A 21022-nucleotide genomic window follows, 5' to 3' on the forward strand; every position below is an offset into this window, starting at 1 on the left:
TTGTAATTTCTTAGGTGCACACCAGGCAGTTGAGGGTTGCCTGAAGATTACACCTTTTTACTATGTGTTGGAGGATACACTGACTTCAGTGTCATCTGAACACACAAGGTTCTGTCATGTCTTTGGGTAGCCTGTTTTACCTGCTTTAAATCTGCTTTATCGCTGGAGCTGTGCAGAATGGATTTGGCAGCTAGAATCTAGGGCTGTAGCTGTACCTAGAAGTGTTAAGAAAAGTGGATAATTATTACATTTTGTGTTTAATCTGTCTTTACTGAAAGAGTTATATTTTACCAAAGTGGGCTCTGAAAGACTTTTCTGAAGCCCTTGGTCTCCTGGATAGAAAATGTGTTTGCATATGCATAAAATAGGTGTAATGTAATAGCAGACGCTTAGAGGAAAGACAAAAGAACATACTGAAGTTCCTCTGAGTCTATATTATAGTGTTTAAATATTAACTTTTTGGTTAGTTCAGAGCCTAGAGTCTGGGCAGGAGAAGGTAGCTCAGTCTCATGGAAACAAGGGATGCTGTCTGCCAAGCAGGACTCAATAGATCTGCTTGGAATGCAAGAAAAAAAATAATATCCTGAGCTAACCAATGGTGATCACACAGAACAGAGGGCAGCTTTAAATTAGATGTGTCATGGACACATGGCTACCTCAAGGCATTCCACCGATACAATTAAAGGTGCCAGAATAATCCGCAAAGGAAGAGTGGGGGTGAGAAGAAAGAGAAAACTTTGACTGCAAAGAAACACTGATACTGGGCAAATGGAAATCTGCATAAATATATTTCACTTCTTCACATCAAAACCCAGGAAATATTATTTATTTTCTGTGGGCTGTGTGTATTATAGATTATTTAGTGAACACTGCAGCTGTGTTTAGATATAGTGGCATCAAAAACTTCGCCACAGTTATGTTGGTTTTTTTGGAAGTGTAATACTTACTGTCATGTGAGGTGATCCCCAGTGTTTTGAGGAATTCTGATCTTTACGGCTGAAATTATGGATTTACATTGAAATAACCTGCTTGTTTTTAAAGATGGGGTAAAATGGAGAGTGGAAAATTCTATCAACGTTAAACACATATTTTCCAAACTTCAACTTTCTCTTTGTAGGTGTCTGCATATAACATCCTGGAATCATTTCTGCTAGTTAGGAGGCTGCAGAAGCAGCTGAATCTGCTAGGAATTGGCAGGACTGTAAGGAACCTAATGCATATGCAGAGCATGCGGCCGAGTGTCTGAATTTGGAAAAATATTGGCATGGTTTAAAATGAGTCCAAACTGTGTGGGTTTTATGAGATAATTTTCAATTCCTCTTTGATAAAGCCCACTGAAAAAGCAAAAACTATGTGAACAGTTGACTTCAACATTATCTAATTGATGCTTGTTTTGCCGTGGCTCTGTACTGGTACTGTAACTCCAAAGAATTAGAAAATACAAAATGAGTTAAAGAAATAAGTGCCCTACAAACAAACGCTTCAGGACAAGTGTTGAGCTTGGTACTGTGCCTCTAAGGGAAATAGTCCTGGGTTTATTAGAACAGTTCCACAGCCAATTATAGAGTTGAAGAGCTTGTGCTGAGAGTTCCTGCCACTGCTTGTCAGATTTCTATGGTATGCAGTTTTGTTAAAAATGCATCTACTGATTTAAACTCATTCAACAGAGCCATAAATGACGTTTAAGAAGGCAAAGTGCATGGTGTTGCATTAAGGTGAAGACAATTCCGGATACATGTACAGATTGGGAGAAAAACTGTATGAGAGCAGCCATGCGGTGAAGGTCATTAGGGCTCTTGATGGGCATGACCTAGCAGTATGCTCTTACAGCTTGAAAGACCAACTATATCTTAGGCTGCGTCAAAGGAGAAGTAGCCATCAGGGAGAGGGAGAGCACTGTCCCCATTTGCATTGCCCTTGTGAGGGCCCACTTGGAATATAGTGTCCAAGCCTGGGATCCCCAGTACATGAGGGATGCAGAGTAGTTGGAGTGAGTCCAGAAGAGAGCCAGAAAGATGATCAGAGGGCTGTAGCACCTCTCCAGTGAAGAGTAGCTGAGGGAATTGAGCAAGTTCAGCTTGGAGAAGAGAAAGCTTTGGGACCTGCCATTATTTGAAGGGTGCTTACTGACTTTTTACACAGTCTAATAGTGACAGGATTAGGGAGTGTGGTTTTAAATTAACAGAGGATAGATTTAGGTTAGATGTTAGGAAAAAAAATTTACCCAGAGGCTGGTGAGGTGCTGGAACAGGTTGCCAAGTGAGATTGTGGATGCCCCATCTCTGGAGGCATTCAAGGCCAGGTTTGATGGGATCTCAGGCAGCCTTATCTGGTGTGTGGCACCTCTGCATGTAGCAGAAGGCTTGGAACCAGATGATCTTCTAGGTTCCTTTTAACCTAAGCCATCCTGTGATAAGAGAGGTAGCTTTTTGGATTGATAGAAGCCTAGCCACAGGTAGCCCTGAACATCAAGAAGTGAGCACTCTGACTTCCAGGAAAAACAGAGAATTTATCTTACAGCTTTACATTTTGTGTGAAATTATTTAATTTGAGGAATTCTCAGACATCTGTGCTTTTGGGGAGCTTGGAATACTTTGGAAATTGGCTAAATTTAAAAAAGGAAGAGTAGTGTATCTTCTACTTCTGAATCCTAAATACAAGAAACCCTGATAAATTATTATTTCAGTAGTTCTGAAAGTGACCTTTTCAAAGCTCTGTATGAATCCATTGTATTCCAACTTTTATCTGGGCACGCTGAGAAAATTCCTGGAGTTGAGTAGCGGTTTGTGTACATAGCCATGGCAGTAGCATTGAGAAATGGTCTATAGGGCACAGTGGATCAAATTGCTCATGGATTAAATACAATTCAAAATGAGAAAAAGTATCAGAGTCTGAATTAAGGACAGCAAGAATTCATTGAAAGATGGATGTCCTTCTTCATTACACTGTGTCCAGCTTTAAGGGAAACAGATCTTCATCAGAAAACTGTATTCTCCAGAACAGAACTGGGGATACGAGGTTGGAAGGCAGTAAGAGACTCTCAATTATTTGTAAGTAACGCTATCCCAGAAATAAGCAAAGAGTGTGGTTTTAATTAACAGTGAGTCATGAAGTAGGAAGGTCTGCCAGATACCAGGCTGCAGTCCAACTCATTACCACCCCGAAATGGTTGCACACTTGGAGCAAACGTGTCTGCAGGCCTTTTTTATTAGGGCTCAGAAAATTTAAAGCAGGTGAATTCAGCTGGAGAAAGGCCCAGATTGCAAATGCCGAAAAGCACAATGCCAGTCACAAGGTGTAAAAGGTGGAAGAAAATGAGAGAGAACAGTTAACTCCCAGCTGCAGTTGAAAGTATGACATTTTTGATTTGATGCAGATGGTGGTTTAAATGCCAAAATGCAGATGCAGTATATACAGTCTGATAGGTATTAGAAAGGAAGTAGCTTTTTCTCGTGACTGTTGCCTGATATTGTAATTGACAGGGTAAAAATAACCTTGTGAGATTGTCTAACTTCATCTTTACAAGAGGTGTTGATGTTAAGTGAAATAAACAGTTGCAGTCTTCAGTGCCGCTTCCTCCAAGGCACTTGCTGCCTTGTTTGTTCGAGCTTGATTCTCATTGACGCTCTTCAGAAAAATGAAGCTTCTTACTGCATCTGTATTTCAGCTTCTGTGTCCCTTAGCAAACTGGGATGGTAATAATGCTCAGTCTCTTAACTTGCCCTTCTGATCATAAGGCTGAGGGATTTGGCCTATCTGTTGTACACCTGCATCAGGCAGGTAGTTCATTTACAACTTTCTTTTGATTTGAGTCTCCAAGTGCAAATGCAATATATACAGGACAGTTTAGACAAGCTCTGAGTTATACGCATTCCATGCTTTGTCTAATTTCTTAGTCTAGAAATTACCCATTTAGACCAGTACCCACATCCTGGAAGTAGCTGGTACCTTGTATATTACCACAATAAGTGAGTTAGCAATAACCTTTACCCCATCTCATTGCTATTTATCTTGATCATGCCTAGTGAGAGACTGACTTTAATCCTAAAACATACAGTTTCATATCCCTTCCAAAAATGTTGTTGTTAATTATAGCTACTCTGTATAGTCTTGTTAAACATATAATTATCCAGTCCCTTTTAATACCTCATTAATTTCTTGGCTTTGGTAGCATCATGAAGCAAGGACTTCCACAACTTAATAACTGCTCTCTGATTTTATTTTAATTTAACACCTTTTAATTTTATGGAAGCTCTCTTGTATTACATGTTGTAAAACAGCACGAGATGGTATAAGGAAGATGAAGTTATTTATTATCTTACGTATTTATCCTTCAAAAGGTAAGCAATCCCTGTTCTTTCTTTTATTCATTTCTTTGGTCATTTTCATTATTTTTTCCTTGAAACAGATAATGTTCTGCAATATTCTTTTGAGCTACAACGATTATCAATGCCTCAGAATTTCATATAGGTGACCTAAATGATGGTATGATTACAAAGATTGCAATCAGAGAATGTTGGGTAGGATTAATCTACTAGTGCATCATCTACTTGGACAACCTGCGTAATGAGCAGCGCTAATTCAGACGAAGGTACACTCTGGGAAAGATGAGTTTTCACATTCCCTGTAATTGCTCACACCTGCAGGTCTCCTTTAAACTATTTACAGTGGTGCTCATGACCCTGTCTAGATGACTGCCCTGTTTTCTGGGGATGAGCTGAGTTTTCCTGAGTTTATTGCTTTGTGTTTATGTTTATCTTCATCTAATGTTATTCTAACAGTATCAAACATTCACCTGGCTTAACCATCTGGCTCTGACTTCTGTAGACATTTTCCCATCTGCAATTTAGGTTTCTTCACTATCTGCTTTTCTTCAAAGATGGTAAATAAGCATATCAGGATGATACAGGTGATAAAGAAGGAAACAGAGAGAGATAATGAATATCTTGGTTTCTTTTAGCTTCATGAAGACACCTCTTTATGTATTCTCATGCTTTACTTCATCCTGTTTTTTTTTTTCTTTCCGTTTTTTTTTCTTTTTTTTTTTCTTCTTTTTTTTTTTTTTCCTTCAGCAAGTTTATTTAGCATGACATTTGCTCACTTTTTCTAATAGATTATAAATACTTCTTTTGTTTTGACCTCTGATCTGCTGGTCAAAATCCTTGTGTGCTTTGGATGTGGTGAGAGTAAGATGTAACACCTTATTTATGTGGTTTAAGGAGAGTATCCTTATCTTTTTGCCTGCACTGTTTGTAGTAGTGAAGTTTGCCAGACCTTACTCTGCCTCCCTCAGTAACAATTCTAATGCATCTTGTCTTAACTGGGGTCAGAAGTTTACAAGTTACATTAGCTTCTTTGTTTGATGCACATGTATTTGGATAAGTCTTAACACAAATACGCAATTACACTACAACAGTGCCTCAGCTAGATAATGTTACATAGTGCAATACATTATGTATTACCAAATGCTGTTAGCCTGTTTAGCATGAAACTTCAGCATGCACCTGCCTTGTTTTGGTTAGAAACAGGACAGATGTGCAATGAAATTCTTCTTGTGTCAGCTTGCCACTGGTCTTATTGGTTCGCTCTTCTAACAGTCTTCAGTTCCAGGTTTGGAGTTGCAGTATTGTAAACCAGGAGAGCAAAATATTATAATATTATTTCCTTTATCAGCCTAAGATATGAATAACACAATCCAAGAAAGAATCTGAATTCGCTCTCCTGCTATTTCAGGAAGACAGGAAACCACATCTTAAAACCGAGCCATTTTTCCTCATCATTGCTCTTGACAAAGCCCTGCTCTGAAATTTTGTAGATTTTTTGGTGTTTCTTTTGTTTGTTTGTTTTCCTGGTGGTTAGAAACCCTCTAATTTGGGTTGTACATGTACTCCAGACTGCATTATATTATTTTGTTTTTGTGCACTTTTGATTTAGTATCATTTCTTCTCCAGCATTTATTTTCCCTGATATTTTGAGAGCAAATATATATATATATATATATATATATATATATATATATATATATATATATATATACACTTATATAAAAGAAATCAAGCAATTTTGGATCTTTCTATAGATTAGATATTCTGTTCTCCTATTCATCCCGGTAGTCTGTGGCTCTGTAGGGCAGCCTCTGGTAGTGTTATTTATCATACTTCTCAGCATGATGGATAGTGGTACAATGTGTGTACTTCTTCATCCAGGAATTATTCCATATGGGTGCTATGCAGCTTCCCATATCTGCACTAGGTCATTTAGAATTTGTACTGAATTGTGCCTTGTAGTCATAACCCAAGCCTCCCTATTTCCTTTTCACTAGAAACCGTGTTTAGTCATCTCAGGCCAAACCACCAAACTCTGTCTGTGACTTCCTCTCTCTTTTGCATTTGGCTTATATGTCTGACAGCTTTTTGAAGTTGAAATGTGAAACTCTATTTCCATATTCACTAAGTGAGTCTTGTGCTGAAATCACTTGATGTTTGCTCAGGTGCAGTAGGTACATTGGAAGTGAAATGATTTTTGGCCTTCTCAGTACAGTATCAATTGTATACAGGATTTAATGATTTTGACTTCCTGTTATCCTGCTTCAAACCTGTGCTTTATTTTTTTCCTCTTTTTTCTTTTTTCATTTTCTCTGAATCTCTAAATGCCTTTGTGCCTAAATTTTTCTAGTGTATACCCGCATCATTTTTTTAATGTGTAACGAATGACTCTTTCTTACAGGATATTTTACTCTGGAATTGCACTCAGTTCATTTCAATCAAAATCTGCAGATGAATTGAAAGTTATTTTAGATGGTACAACTATTCCAATATTATTTAGTACTATTTAGGCATTTAACCCAAGATTTAGAATGTTTTAGACCAGTCAGAGATAAAATTCATTAAGATTATAGGATTTATAGTTGATTTAGGACTTTTCTCTTTGGTATAATCTGTTTTAAAATGCTGTGCAAATAATACACCTAGCAAAATTATTTATTGCAATTGTTACACATTTGATTACCTCTGCTAATTTAGTAGGCTTTTCCTCTGTTACTCAGTGCAGAACTGACTGTTGGTATAGACTGCTGAGTCCAGAGAGTGGGTTTCTGTGGCAGCCTGAGCTTGTAATCTGCAGCCCTACCTCCTCTCTGATATGTAGAGAAAGGTTCTGTAGACTCATCTGAGTTATCATTTGAGCACATCTATCTCATAAAATCTGATCTTAAATATCTTAAAGTAGATGCTCTTGCTGGACAGAGAGCAACAACTCAAGTTGAATGACACAGGAGTTGTCAGTGTGAAAGTTTCTGTGTCTATTCTGTGGTTGAAAAAGCAGACAGACACTGCTTCTCATATGCTGGACATTTCATAAGAACTGTGGAGTTCTCCACTTTCTTGAGAAACTGGAAATGCAATGAACGAGTACCTTAGTGTGGTTTAGTATTGACTGAAGGTTAAACCTGTGATCATTTATATCCCATTAAGGGTTTGCAGTTCCTTTGATGGTAAAACAAATAGCACTTAAATTTCTCTTCCAGCTTTTGTACTCACAGATGGATCTGTCTGGAGAATATTGTGTTACCCTGGTTAATTTTTCTACATGCATTTTCAGGGTATATCTAGTGATACTGCTCTTAATAGTAGGTTTGTGATGAATTCCTCCTACTCCTGTAACTATCTGATTTCTAAAAATAAGGAGCTTTTTTGGTAAAAAAGAAAAAGAAAAAAAAAGGCTTTTTAAGTATGCCTGAAAGTAGGAATTCAGCCATGTTCTGATATGGTCTATCTCAACTGAGTGCACCAGCTTTCTTTAGTTAAATGTTACGAAATTATAGGGTTATAGGGTAAGGCTGCTATGGAGGGGTCCCAGGAAAATTTCAGGCTCCAGGCAATAGCTCCTTGTCAGGACAAACTCTGAAGCCCTGATGGCAAGTAAGGGACAATATAAGTGTGCATAAGGGCTTTTGCACCTCCAGAGGTTGTTCAGACTTTCCTTCACAGAGGCACTGTGCAGAGTGCAGCCAGGAGATAGCTGAGTTGCCTGAAAACAAGGCAGTACCAGCACCAGGGATGCTGGGCTGCTTGGTATTTTTGCCATCTTGGATGTCACTGCTTGATGTGGTTTTAACCTGGCAGGAGCTCAGCACCATACAGCCATTCACTCACCAGTAATCCACCTGGAAAACAGTGCCATCTCACCACTGACTTGGATAATGAGGCTTATCACATCGTTCTTCAATAACTTTTTTTATAATTGCCACGTAATCTACAGATAAATAGAGCTGACATAGCAGGATCAATTTAACCTCTATTTAAAGTTCTAGAAGCAACACATTATAAAATGTTGGCAAAAATCACCTAACTATGTGTTTTCCTACATTTTATTTTTCATGTGCTCACTCATCTATGTTTGTTAGTTTCCTGGTACTAGCTGGGAGGAAATGTCCAAACGCAGCAAAAGAAGCTATTTGTACAGCATTTATCAGCCAACAGGAAGGAGGAAGCACCTGAACTTTCATGAGAACTTATACTTGTGAGCTTAGTAGTGCATTTTTTAGAGGTGTTGATAATACAGTACATTCACAGGCATGCATTGGGAGATACTGATGTATCCTTAGTTGTAACAGGGCTGGTTAGTTAAGTTTTGTTGCTCTTTTGTTGTTTGGATTTTTGATGTGTTGTATTCATTTCCTTTGTAGAATTGAAAAGTCAATGAGCAAATTTGTGTTCACAGACACAATAGCAGTAAGCATAGGTGAAAAGCAAGGAAAATTCTGAATCAAGAATGGACTTTAGGTTGGAGTTAGAGCTTCCTGTTAGTAAATATATCTCTGGGACTAGAGGATATCTTTATGCAGCAGTGTTTATACTGTACCAGATGAAACATGTAAAATTTAGATGTTAATAAGCCAACCCCCAAAGTAGCTAATGGACATTCTGGCCCTGGCCTCAATAGTAGCTGCTGTAGCTGCCACAGAGGCAATACTGTTTCCTTGCCTGTATTCTCTCTCTTTCTCTCAAAAAAAAAAAAAAAAAAAAAAAAAAGTTTTACAATAAATACTCCTGGGACTTCCACACGATTGCTGAAAAACTTAAACTACATTTAGTGTGTTTATAAAAAGTCCTGGGGCCCTGCTCCACAGAGCAAAGGTCATGGAAACACATGTTTATGACTTCACAAATGCTCTATACTCCTTGAATGGAGAAGTTTATTTGATTTAATCAGCATCCACAGGGATCCTGTAATTGCATAATAAGTAATTTATTATGGAAGTAAAAGTATTTTTCTAACTGTTGCCTACGTAGCATGGGTTTGTAGCTTTGGACTAATCCGCATAGTAAAAAGAGCTTTGCAAAGCTGTCTGACTGGAGAAATGGTGTTCTGTGATGAGCATGTACTTGCATGGCTGTTTAATCATCAGAAAGTGTTAAAACAACATGCACATTATCACCATGCTGAATGTAAGAACTGTTTACCGTTTGCGTGCCTTTGGCAGTTTGAAGAGTTCAGCATGAAAAACTGGAAAGCCATCCCAGTTTACCCAATTGGTTCGAGGTGGATATGAGAGTGGGAGAACTCAAAGTTTGTCTCCTTTATATACACTGGAACATGGCCTTTCAGCTACTTCAGGAAAGGAACATGGCCTTTCAGCTACTTCACTTCACCTTGGATACCAAAGTACAAACAGATATGTTTGTATACAAAATGTCAAACCTATAGTTGCTTAGCTCTCAGAGTCTTTTCACTGGAATAATTCACTGGGGCATTAATGACACCACTATGAGACAGAATAAGGCAGAGAACTAAAGTATCATTCATAAAAGCTTGCAGATAGGGAAATTTTTGTAGATCCTGAAGTGCATATTTTGCTACCTAAATAGAAGTGGAAAGATAAAGTAACTTCTTGGGTAAGTCATCCACTTGCAGGCTTCTTGCTACATTTTATGTCTGTACAGCTCAGTCATTTCATGGAAGGTTTTGGTCATCTCATTCTCAGAGCTGTCCTGATTGAGTGAAATATTCTTCATAATGCTTCTCCCTGGGTGTGCTATGTGATATGTGTGTCAGTAGCAGATTATCAGTGTAGAACTGTGAAGACAACAAAAGTTGGGCACTTTTAACTTGGCTCTTACCTCTTGTTCTCCTTCTTTATTTTGTTCCTTGAAAGTATTATGTGTTTTCCTCAAATATATACTTAAAAGTACTTTAATTGTGTTACTTTTCCCTCAATAGCTTTTTCTATTTTCTTACAGATAAAGTATTTTTATTTTCTTTTGTCATTCTTCAGACTTTCATGTCTTATTCTTACATGTGTGTGGTTAAGTGCCAACTCACTTAAGCTATAGTAAATGTTTGACTTACAAAATAGGTTCATGATAATCTTACAGATATTTGTCCTCATAGTCTTCCTTGGAATATCTACACTAGATGAGGAGCAAGTTCATCTGGTAATTATAGCCCAAGCAGAAGTTATCAGTACTTTTGCCCTTTGTATGGCTTTCTCACTAAAGCAGTTTTGCAAGAAGTAAGAGCATAATGTATCATTCAAACTACTGTCAGCTCTGTTTCTGAATACTTAGCTCTTGTTATGATAGGAGTTCAGATATAAGCTGAAACAATGAACGGATATAAAACTTATTTGTGCTGAATGGCCCAGAATGTGTCAACTGCCTATTTGGACTGCCATCTCCTCTCCATTGTTTTGCATCAGGATCTAATAATTTGCATTTGGAGAGCTCTGGGAGTAAATGGTGACAATAACAAAGGGATGAAGATGTTACCTTACTCCATTTATAATGGATTCAGTTAGTGAAGTAACAGGATATGTCCAAGAGAAAGGTACATTTCCTCTGTCAGCCCTATTGTATTTAATACATCATCTGTAAAGCAGATACTCTTGAGAATGAGCGAGCTTTTTCTGGGCAAACACAACATTGTTAATGCTCCAAAGCAGGAGAAAGTTGGCACCAAGCTTAGAGGTGAAACAAGGGAGCCCATGAGATTTTTTTTTTCCCGTTGAGAATCTGTATAACAAAATGGTACTGGAGAATTTTGATGAGTTAAGCAGGCCATTCCTGCTGCAATCTTTTCTGTCAGTATGGATTTCTATTTTTATTTTTTGCTGCCAGAAGTCACTAAAAAATACAAAATTGACATTCTAATGAAAAACACCAATAGTCTCCCATTTTTACACAGAGATACTGCTTGGCCAGAACATTAGCTAATGTAAATCCAGAATAGTGCCAAAGAAGCTATGCTGTGTTACAGAGTGAGAATCTGGCTCTAAACTACTACATTCTAATATGTTTATGTATGCCACTGCGTGTCTGTGAATGACTAACTTTTCCGGTGATTCTCATAGTGGGTCGATGATTTTTTCTGCATTGCTCAAGAGCTCTGTATGTCTTCTGGTCTCCAAGATATGATGGAGGCTTGATGGTGAAGGCCACTGCCAAACCCTAACAAACTATTCAAGTATGAAGGACCTTCTCCCATTTCCTTCCTTTCCTTTTTCCATTGTGCAGTGCTAAGCCCCTGCTCATATTTTCTAAATTTCTGTAGATTACTTATGTTTTCACTACTTCTCTCTCATTGACTTTCTCTCCTGTTCCATAGACTGCCTACCGCCTCATTTCTGATTCTTTCCCTGAGTATAGTATAGCTGGGTATAGTTTTTCTCTCTCAGCCTGCCCTTTCTCATGAACTATCTGCCCATTTATCTCAGCCCTTGTTGCTCTGCCTCAGATCATTGAGGAAAGGTTGAAAAGTGGAATTAGCTGAGGAGCTTCAACCAGGAAGGTATTTTTTGGTTATTGTATGGAGCTTATACTCAAAGCCCTTAAACCAAAGAGGAATTTGAGATTATATATCACAAGGTGGAAAGGATGCTCTGCCAACCAAATAAAATGTCATATAGAATTTGTGGCTTATTGTATATATGTTAGAAGAACTGAAGTATTTCTCAGCAACAGCTCCTAGCATCCTTTTCTCTTGAGAGCCATCAGTATGCAACTCTAGCTTTAGTGCAATTTTCATGACTCTGGTTCCTTGGAGATCTTCCTAGTTAAAGATTATAAGAAGGCTCCATTGTTAAATACTATATCTGTGTTTTAAAAATTCAAAATCTCTTTCTCACTCTTTTGCATTTTCTCTTTTTTAATCCTCCTCCATTAGGCTGTAAGAGAAAAGTTAGAGCCAGACGATGCTTTGATGTATGAAGAAGACCTGGATGATGAAGACTGTGGTGAAGCAGAATTTGAGGAAACAATGAAATTAAAACTGCTGCGTAGAATTGCCTCCCTAGCATCCAAACTGAGAGAGTTTATTGGCAACATGATAATAACCACTGGAAAAGTTGTTGTTACAATTTTACTTGGTTCAGCAGGTTGGTGCTTTTGAAAAATTTCCTCCAGAGCCCATTGCATTATGCATTTAAGAAATGAGTTTTCAGCACTTCAGCGCCTGCGGGAATAACAATGGAAATTTTGAAGGGAAAAGAAACTGCTGCTGATTTTATTTAAATTAACTTTTTGGCAAGCAATGGCATATACTGAAATGCTTAATTTTTTAGTACTACTGTGCTGTCCTATCATCCTGTATATGTCTTTTGCAGTTTTTATTCAAGCCAAATGGTGAACAGTTGCATAATACAAGTGACTGACATGAATTTATAGATTTGGTCCTGTCTATTCAGAGTATAAAAATGAACTGAGTTCACACTGATAGTAAAGATTAAAAGGAAGACCTTGCAGTGTATAACAAAAGAAATAAACAGGCTTCACAATGGCTTTTGATGTGCCTTTAATGTTGGCTGGTAAAAGTTGTTTTTTTTTAAATATATCTAACATTTTATGTGACATTTGATTTAGTAGTACACAATCAGTTACTGAGGGAATGGAAATACACAAAATTACTGAAGATTGTAACAGATGAATTTAAAACTGGCTACTGCAGTTTAGATTAGTATTTCTCAGCCTATTCAGTGTTTGAGAGGAGTCCTCACGTATGAAATATAAGTGTATGCCTAACATAGACGTGTGCAAGAATATAAGGAGTAGAAAGTTTGGTACTGGTATTGGATGACATGGACAGGTGGGGTGTGACTCTCGATAAGGTAGGCTTTTTCAGTAAGTTGATCTCATCTAGCAGTCATAAACGTAAACAAAACCAAAGTAATAAATTTGAAAGGGAAAAAAAATAGGTGGTGGTGTGGATCGCCATGGAGACTGACAGCAGGGAAGAGAGGTGTCATGAAACAAAAATGATCAATAGATACAGGCAAATAAAAATCCTTTTGGAGGATGAAACTGAGGAATGGCTGTGGTAGGAGGCATTTTCTTCAGCGGCACTGGACAGTTTGTCTGTGTAATTCCAAAACACATTGAGGACTGGGAGGTGTTCAGAGGAGAGTTACAAATAAAAAGGGCCTGAGGTCTTGGAAGCCTGTATTACAGAGATATTCCAGAGAGAGACCTCAAGTTTAATCAGTTAAATATTTCCTTAGTCACTGTGCCAGGGAAAAAAAAAAAAAAAAAAAGATGAATGATGATTTGATTGCAGTCTGAAAGTACTGACAAAGTTACAAAGGGCCGACATTTTTGTAGCAGGTATCTCATCCAGCAGAACTTATGATGTGATCCAATATCTAAGTGTTAAACTTGGGCAATTTGAGACCAGAAATAAATTTTGAATTTTTTTCACTGCCCAAGTAATTGGCCTTATAAACAACTTATTCTTGTATATAGCATATTCTCCTTCACTGAAAGTGATTAAATAAAGACAAAGTATCTCTTTGAAGGAAGAAAATAAGTAGTCAGGGGCTCAAGGCAGAAATTACTGGGTGAAGTTTTATGTCCTGCATTATGGAGGCAGTCAGAATAAATGATCCCTGTGGTCCTGCCATGTGTTTAAATCTGTAAACCTATGGAGAAGCCAGACAAGCATTCTGTGATGTAAAGGGATGTGATAATGAAATTCAGGCAACATATATGTTGCCTAGCATCATGTGGATGTGGTCACTCCAGCTTTTGAGAATTTCTGCCACTAAAATCCAGAGTAAAGCCCCTTGTCTTCTGAACCCTTCTCTGTTCTGTGAAAGGTGCAGATGTGTATGCATCATGGTGTTGTTGTTTTTTTTCATTTTTTACTAACTCAAAATATCTCAGGCTTTACATGACAAGGCTTTTCACTGTTCATGCACTGTGTCATTTTAGCATCTTGTACTTACAGTTCATTTTGAAATTTAATATGGTTGCACAGCTGTTGACCAGTCTTGCAGCTGCACTTCTGGTTTCCTCCATGCTTATCTTTACAAATGTAAGAGAAGATTTCTGAAGAGTGGTTGCATTCCAAATGCTAAGGTATAGAATAAGTGAATGGAGCAAAAAAAAACACCCAAGAAACGGGATCCTTTTCCTCTAGCCTCCCAACTAATAACAATCTTAAGAGTTAACTGTAAAGCATAAAGACATTTAGGTTAAGTTATTAAATGCATTTGTCAGATGTTAGATTTAACCAAATGGTGTTGTTTTTTTCCCCACAGTTTTCCAATCCTCCACGTTTTTGTTTTTGCAGGTATGATGGTGCCATCCTTGACCTCAGCTGTATATTTCTTTGTATTTTTGGGCCTGTGCACATGGTGGTCCTGTTGCCAAGCATTTGATCCGCTGATATTCAGCTGTCTGTGTGTATTAATGGCTATATTCAGTGCAGGGCACTTGATTGGACTTTATCTGTACCAGTTGCAGTTCTTCCAGGAGGTTGTTCCACCAAAAGACTTCTATGCCAGGTAAGAGAAATTCCTTTTTTTTGTAATTGTGGCTATCTGATGCAATGCTCTGTTATCACATGCTGAAACAGATGACCTTTGCTTTGACAAATTATATGCATAACTTTGGAAAACATCTTGTTTGGTCTTTGAAGAGTGGAAGCACAATGAGCTGAATGGTTTTGGATAGTAGAGCAGTGGCAGCCTTGTCTGAAATTTGTTACAAAAGCTGGGGCTTGTTACTAGAGGAAGATTGTTTTTATCAGAGTATATCCTCACATGTGAGTGACAAGTATTTGGTTAAGACAGGAATTAAAACAAAGGAGTAGTATTCATACACATTTAACTTTGAGGGAAGATATTCTGAGGTCTAATGAAGAAGTGTTGTAACTGAGGCAAAATGCTCAAGTAATCTGCCATCCTCGTGTGCAGAGACTCAGGGCAGTTGTGGTATATCATCTGCTGTGTATAATTCTAGGCTGGGAATATAAATATTTTCTGTGGTCACACAGAATGTGCCAATCTTATCTTCATATCAACAGCCACATCATTTTTACGTCAAATGCCAGTATTTCTAGTTACTACTACAATAAATACTGAATAGATGGGAATTTGGTGACCCTTTAATGTCTTGATGTGCTTTTATTCTGTATTCTAAAAGAAGATAAAGTAATGCATGTATTTCATGCCTTTTGTTTTCTTCTGTGCTGTGGTTGCAAACAGTTTTCAGGGCACATTTGTTAGTGCCGTTGTGCACCATTTAGTGCCATTCCTTACAATAAACTTATTCTAAAGCTTAATTTTTGTTCTAGAAAGCTTATTGTTCCTTGTAAGTATTGTAATTTGAATGGAAAGGGACATCAGAAGTACTGTTAATTAATTTATTATATTTCAAAGCACATGATTAAAAGCAGTTAAAAAAATAAGAGTTGGTTAGCCACAATAGTTGGTACTTTAATACTTATTTTTACATGTCATTTGGTACAGATTAATAGTTGTGTGTTCTGTGATGTTGGAACTGCTGATTTGAGGAAGCTGATTTTGGAGGGCATAGGATTACCAGGAAAGTCACAAAAAGTTTTACATCGTTTAGGTTCTTTTGTGCCACCTAGAGGTCAATATAGGAGACTGAGTGATTTCTAGCTCTGACTTGCTGAAATACTCACAACCTCCCTAAAACTTTTGTATTGCTTTCTCCGTGTATTGATAAAAGAAACAAAACATTTCACATTTCATCTGTTTAGGTATGAGGTTATCATCTCATGATATTATGAGCCCCAGAAAATAGATACAAAACACTGACAGCATCATCAACAGAAGGTGCTGTAATTATTTTATTCTTTCCCCAGTCACGATTCTTCTGTGAGTTTTCTTTAATCTGCTTTTAGGGAGAACTCTTTGATGAGCATCAGAGCAGGTATTCAGAATGCCTGAATGTGCAAATTTGAGGATAAGGAAAAGCCAGTCATGAAGCTTTTAATGACCGTAGTAGGACTGGCATATAAGCAGCAGCTGGAGCAGAAGGAAACAAAAGTAGTATGTACTGGTGTGGTGCAGAAAAAAATATTTTAGAGTTTCTTATCCCAGCAACATATTGAAACCTCACTATTTTATGTGCTGTCTTTGTTTGCAGAAATCCCATTAATACTAGCAGATGTCTTGAACGGGTAAATTACATGTTGGGGGGAAAAACAAAATGGTTATCAGTATTTTTGTCTAATGTTTTCACCCAGAATATCTTATTTAATGTCTTTTTGCAAAAGGAGAAGAAAAGATTCTCCTCATCTTTACTCAGTTGTATGAACTTATCCAGATGCAAAAAACTCCTTGTATTCAGAAACGTAGAAGAGATACATGTATTTGCATTTGTTAACTTTAGAGCAATTAGAGATGGAACTTAATCCCCAAACAAAGTAGGGAAACAGAGGGAAGAAGGGCTATTATTTTTTCTGGAAAATTTTGATTGCTTGTCCCTCAGTATATGCTCTTCTAAGATGCAGGGGTACGTGGACGTTTCTCCTCTCGGTAGAGCATAAGGCTAACATTTGTATTTTTCTGGGTATTGATCTCAAGTTCACAAGAAATCTTCAAGCTGTTCCAGGTTTACATGAAATAGTGTTGTCTCTAAATAATATTATACTCGGCTTACCCCTCCACTGACTGATTTCAGACTGGATAAAGTTACACTGTACCCAGACAAGCTGGAAAATTCTCAAGTCAGTATTTGTCAGCTTAGGTTTGAATTGTGCTTGAGCAGCTCCTTCCTTTTAAGAACACTTCAACTCAAAACTCAATGAATGTGATTGTAAGAAGTGATTGAACAGTGTTGCCAGAGGAAAATAATTTTGTTGAAAGGAATGGTCTGAAATATACCCAGGGAAATATATTCTCTCTGGTCTAGTTAGGTGAACTTATGTGTTCTGCCCTGGAACCTTATGAGATTCTGCAAGCAAAATACCATAACCACCACTCTCAATAGGATATTTTGATAACACAGCACTTTGTTGTATTTCTGTTATCAAACGTGGAGACATTGATCTTCCACAAAGTTTCAGATCTACTGTTGTGGCTTTCTGGTTCTGCAGTGGGCATATAGAAATGGCATGAACACACATTTGCATGCACTGGGATGTGCAGATTGGAAAATATGTAGGGCACTGAAAAACTGAATCTTTCACTGAAAAACTGAAAAGCTAATCTGTTAGGTATGTCAGTGAAGAGCTTGAGTGAAGCTTTGTCTAGTCTTAACAGCTTTTCTTCTGCAAACCAGCCCATGGTGGAGATGTGAGAAGCAATCATTCAAAGCAGTGCTCTGACTGCCTGGGAAAGGGGTGACCTGAGTGGAGCAGGGGGACTGGTCTTAATAAGGCAAATCAATCCCTTCAAGTAGGAGTTATGTATTTACATAAGTTTGCACTGGTTAAATACTACCTGATCTCTGAAAAATTGAAACAAGCACACTCCTTTCACACCTTTAAAATAGTTATTTCCTCTGTGGCTTGCTGCTGTATAGGTCACAGAATTGTTGATTTACAGAGATGGAAAAACATCCCATTTTACCCAATTAAAACAAAATTCTGAAAATATCATACTTCTGCCATAAAATTCTTTTCACCTGATTTAATAAAAACAAGTCAATTAGCTAAAATGACTTTAGAAATTATGTACGCAGTGTCACAGCCTGAAAAAATACACAATAATGTGTATCATTTTTCAGATTGCTGCCTCCTTTCTTCCTGTTGCAGCTTGTTTTGGCAAAAGGATGTAATTAGGGCAATGATAAAGCCTTGCCAACATGAAGAAATAGGATCAGTGCAGTGGTATGAAGTTTATCTTGAGTTAGTAAAGTTATTCCTGTCCAAAACTTTGCTTATATGCTTATTTGTTTAAAAATCCCACAGTCAGATTTAAACTAAAACCTATGTGCTGTATTTGGGATTGAGATCTCGCATTGGTCTTACATGTATGTCTTACATTCCTTGTAGTTTTCAGGCAAGTAATGTTCAAAACAGTTTAAATAAAAATGCCTTAATCTATAGGAAGAAATCAACCTTATGAATTGAAACAAACCTGGGAGTCCAGGGAGTGCCAGCCACTTGACAGGGGTACATTATTTCACAGCTTCTGTAAGTGAATCTAGAATTAACAGCTATTTGCTTCATTGCAATCTGAGTGGGGAAGGCAAATCTTGGGCTGTCTTAAACAGGTAATTTTTTTTTCTGAAAGGTGCCTATAAATCTCTTCAAGGATAGGATTTTTAAGTAGGTCTTATGGTGATTGGTAACAAACTTCTTACTTGATAGGAGAGGAGTATTTCTACAGATATGGATTCAGAATATCCCAGTTTTCTTTAGGTTGATCTGAAATATGTCCAGTTCAAAGTTTTTCACCTGAACTTCCAAAAAGCTAATATCTGCATTCGAAATCTGTAGCCAAAGGCCCTGGATATTCAGAGTATGAGGTCTAAGCACAGCCTCAGAACATTCCTGGAGCTGTCAGACAGGGGTGGAATACTCAGCTGTAATCGTCTTTCTGAAATTAGAGGATAGGGGTGCCAATAAAATCTCATCCGGATAGAAGATATTGCCAAAATAGCATGATAATGCTGATCGATTCCCTTGTTGGCAATGTATGTATCACTGCAGGGTGAGGCACCGATCTCCTGCTCCATTTTCAGCACAGTTGGAACTGAAAGCTGGGCAACAGCATTTCCCCTGAGTTGTTCCCATGACCAGGCCTTGCTGCAGACCATCTTTGTCACCTGCCTTCAGGGCAGCTCACCTGGGAGTGACAGAGTATTCATACCCCCATATGAATAAATGTGATTTTTGGAGTTGCTCTCTAACTGGTCTTGAGGCAGTGTTTGGTGAGATAGAGTGTTTGAAGTTCATTTGTGTGTCCCATATTGAGCTGCCCTTTTACTGGTTTGGCTTTTGTGCCTTCCGCCTGATTTCTTAGCTACTTAGCACCATGATGCTATAACACTGTCAGGACAGAGACCTCTGGATACATGCCATGTGAAGACACTGCTATGCCCTTGCTCTATTTCTGTTTTTCTCTGACAGAAAAAGCACAATTTGTTCTTTCAGAACATGCACCAATCCATGCCATACTGGCCACTGCTTTTGTCACTATGTCTGGTTTGGCTTTGAGAGCCAGGATTTCTCTCTTACACAGTTTAGGTGATTGATGTGCAATGTTGTATTATTGTTTTGCAGCTGAGCTTCATATTAGCTAAATCACAACACTGCTTAGGAGACTATTAATACTACTTAAATAGAAGACTTTACTTTACATCCTTTCTTACTGCTTTATCTTCAGCTTCCTTATCTTTATTTTTTTTAAATTATTTTACAAAGGAAGCAAATTATTCTGTTAACAGCTCAGAAACGCAAGTTCAGGCTCTTGTTGACAAAAGGCAGCAACCATTTTTGCTATTATTGTAATAAGTATTGCTTCCTAAACTAGGACATAGATAGCCCACCATAAATGCTGTTCTGAATTGCATGATTCTACAATGGATGTTTTGACCCAAAACATTGTACACCACAGAATGTGAACTTTTAAATATCATGTTAGGAAACATTTCAGTACTATTAAAATGAACAATTCTTTTCTATCAGCTGAACGTTTGTTTCTTATTAACTACCTAATATTTTATATCTGGTGTCCAGAATGATTCAAAGACTGCCACGGTTGAGACAGTCTTGCACACAAGTGCTTAATTGAGTGGGATGGGTATTTTCATGAGAGGCTCTTGTACTGTCTCTTCTCTCTACAGGGTTAGTACTTAAAGAAAAAAAACCCTCAGATTTTCATGTTTTTGAGAATACCAGCACTTTCTTGTCAAATCTAATTGAAGCTGACCAGATTTTATTCGGAAAAGGTCAGATATAAAAGCCCTTGTTCACAGGCAGCACGACAGCATACACTTTGTTTCTGAAATCCATGGCTGTTAGTAATGACAGTCAGTACTGTTCAGCACAACAAAGTTGAGTAATGCAATGGGATTAAGATGAAGGGAAAATCTCAAAACAAGGCTAGGAAATCTTTGAAGAAGAGAGCTGTGACAGTTCTTCATTTCATTTTGTAAGACCTATCTTATACATAAGATCTACTGTTTATCCTATCAAGTCAAATGTTACTCTTAGTCTCTTCTCACCAGAAGTTGCAAGATTTTTATTCCAGTGCTCATGGATTGTGCAAATACTCTGTGACACTTTGAACTCTGATTGGTTTCTCTAGGCCTCGCTTTAATGAACAATGAAGGGTAAATAAATTGCAAATGAAGTCACACGAACTTGGTGAGGAAACTTTAGTTTTATTGACAGACAGTAACAACAGACTGCTCTGAATAGAAAGATTAACAGTATCATCCTACAGCACATAAAACTCCTGTAGCTGAGGCTGGTGAGCTGTTAAATGCATTAATGGCAGTATGGCACAAGGGCTGAAAATAAGAGTTGAAAAAAGTAAACCAAGGAATACTAAAAAAAATCATAGGAAGAGTTCTGAACTTTTCCATTAAGTTTATTTCTCATTCCTACGAGGGAGATGTATTGGTTCTTAACAAACCTTCCAATATTCTTTAGTTCCCTTTTTGTGTCTTACTTCACTGGAACAAACTGGTGTGGTTTATATCAAGAACTGCTCAAGGTGACTGGCAAAGAAATAGTCCTATTGAGTGAACCTGGCCCAGAATTTAATTTAAAATTGAACTTTTTATAAGACTGCAGAAGGTTAATTTAATCTTTTATACTCTGAGTT

At 37.7% G+C, this 21022-nt stretch overlaps 1 protein-coding gene across 7 annotated transcripts in view; it reads left to right on the forward strand.

Moving 5' to 3' along the window:
• PIEZO2 (piezo type mechanosensitive ion channel component 2) overlaps positions 1 to 21022 on the forward strand; it is a 273784-nt gene that overhangs the window by 147814 nt on the left and 104948 nt on the right. For all 7 annotated transcript variants that reach the window (XM_032442625.1, XM_032442628.1, XM_032442629.1 and 4 more), the window contains exons 6-7: positions 12163 to 12373; positions 14563 to 14776. In XM_032442625.1, the coding sequence (XP_032298516.1) occupies positions 12163 to 12373; positions 14563 to 14776 (425 nt within the window). The remainder of the gene's footprint in view (positions 1 to 12162; positions 12374 to 14562; positions 14777 to 21022) is intronic.

Source organism: Coturnix japonica, chromosome 2 (genome assembly GCF_001577835.2).
Source record: "Coturnix japonica isolate 7356 chromosome 2, Coturnix japonica 2.1, whole genome shotgun sequence".
NCBI classification, from domain to species: Eukaryota; Metazoa; Chordata; class Aves; order Galliformes; family Phasianidae; genus Coturnix; species Coturnix japonica.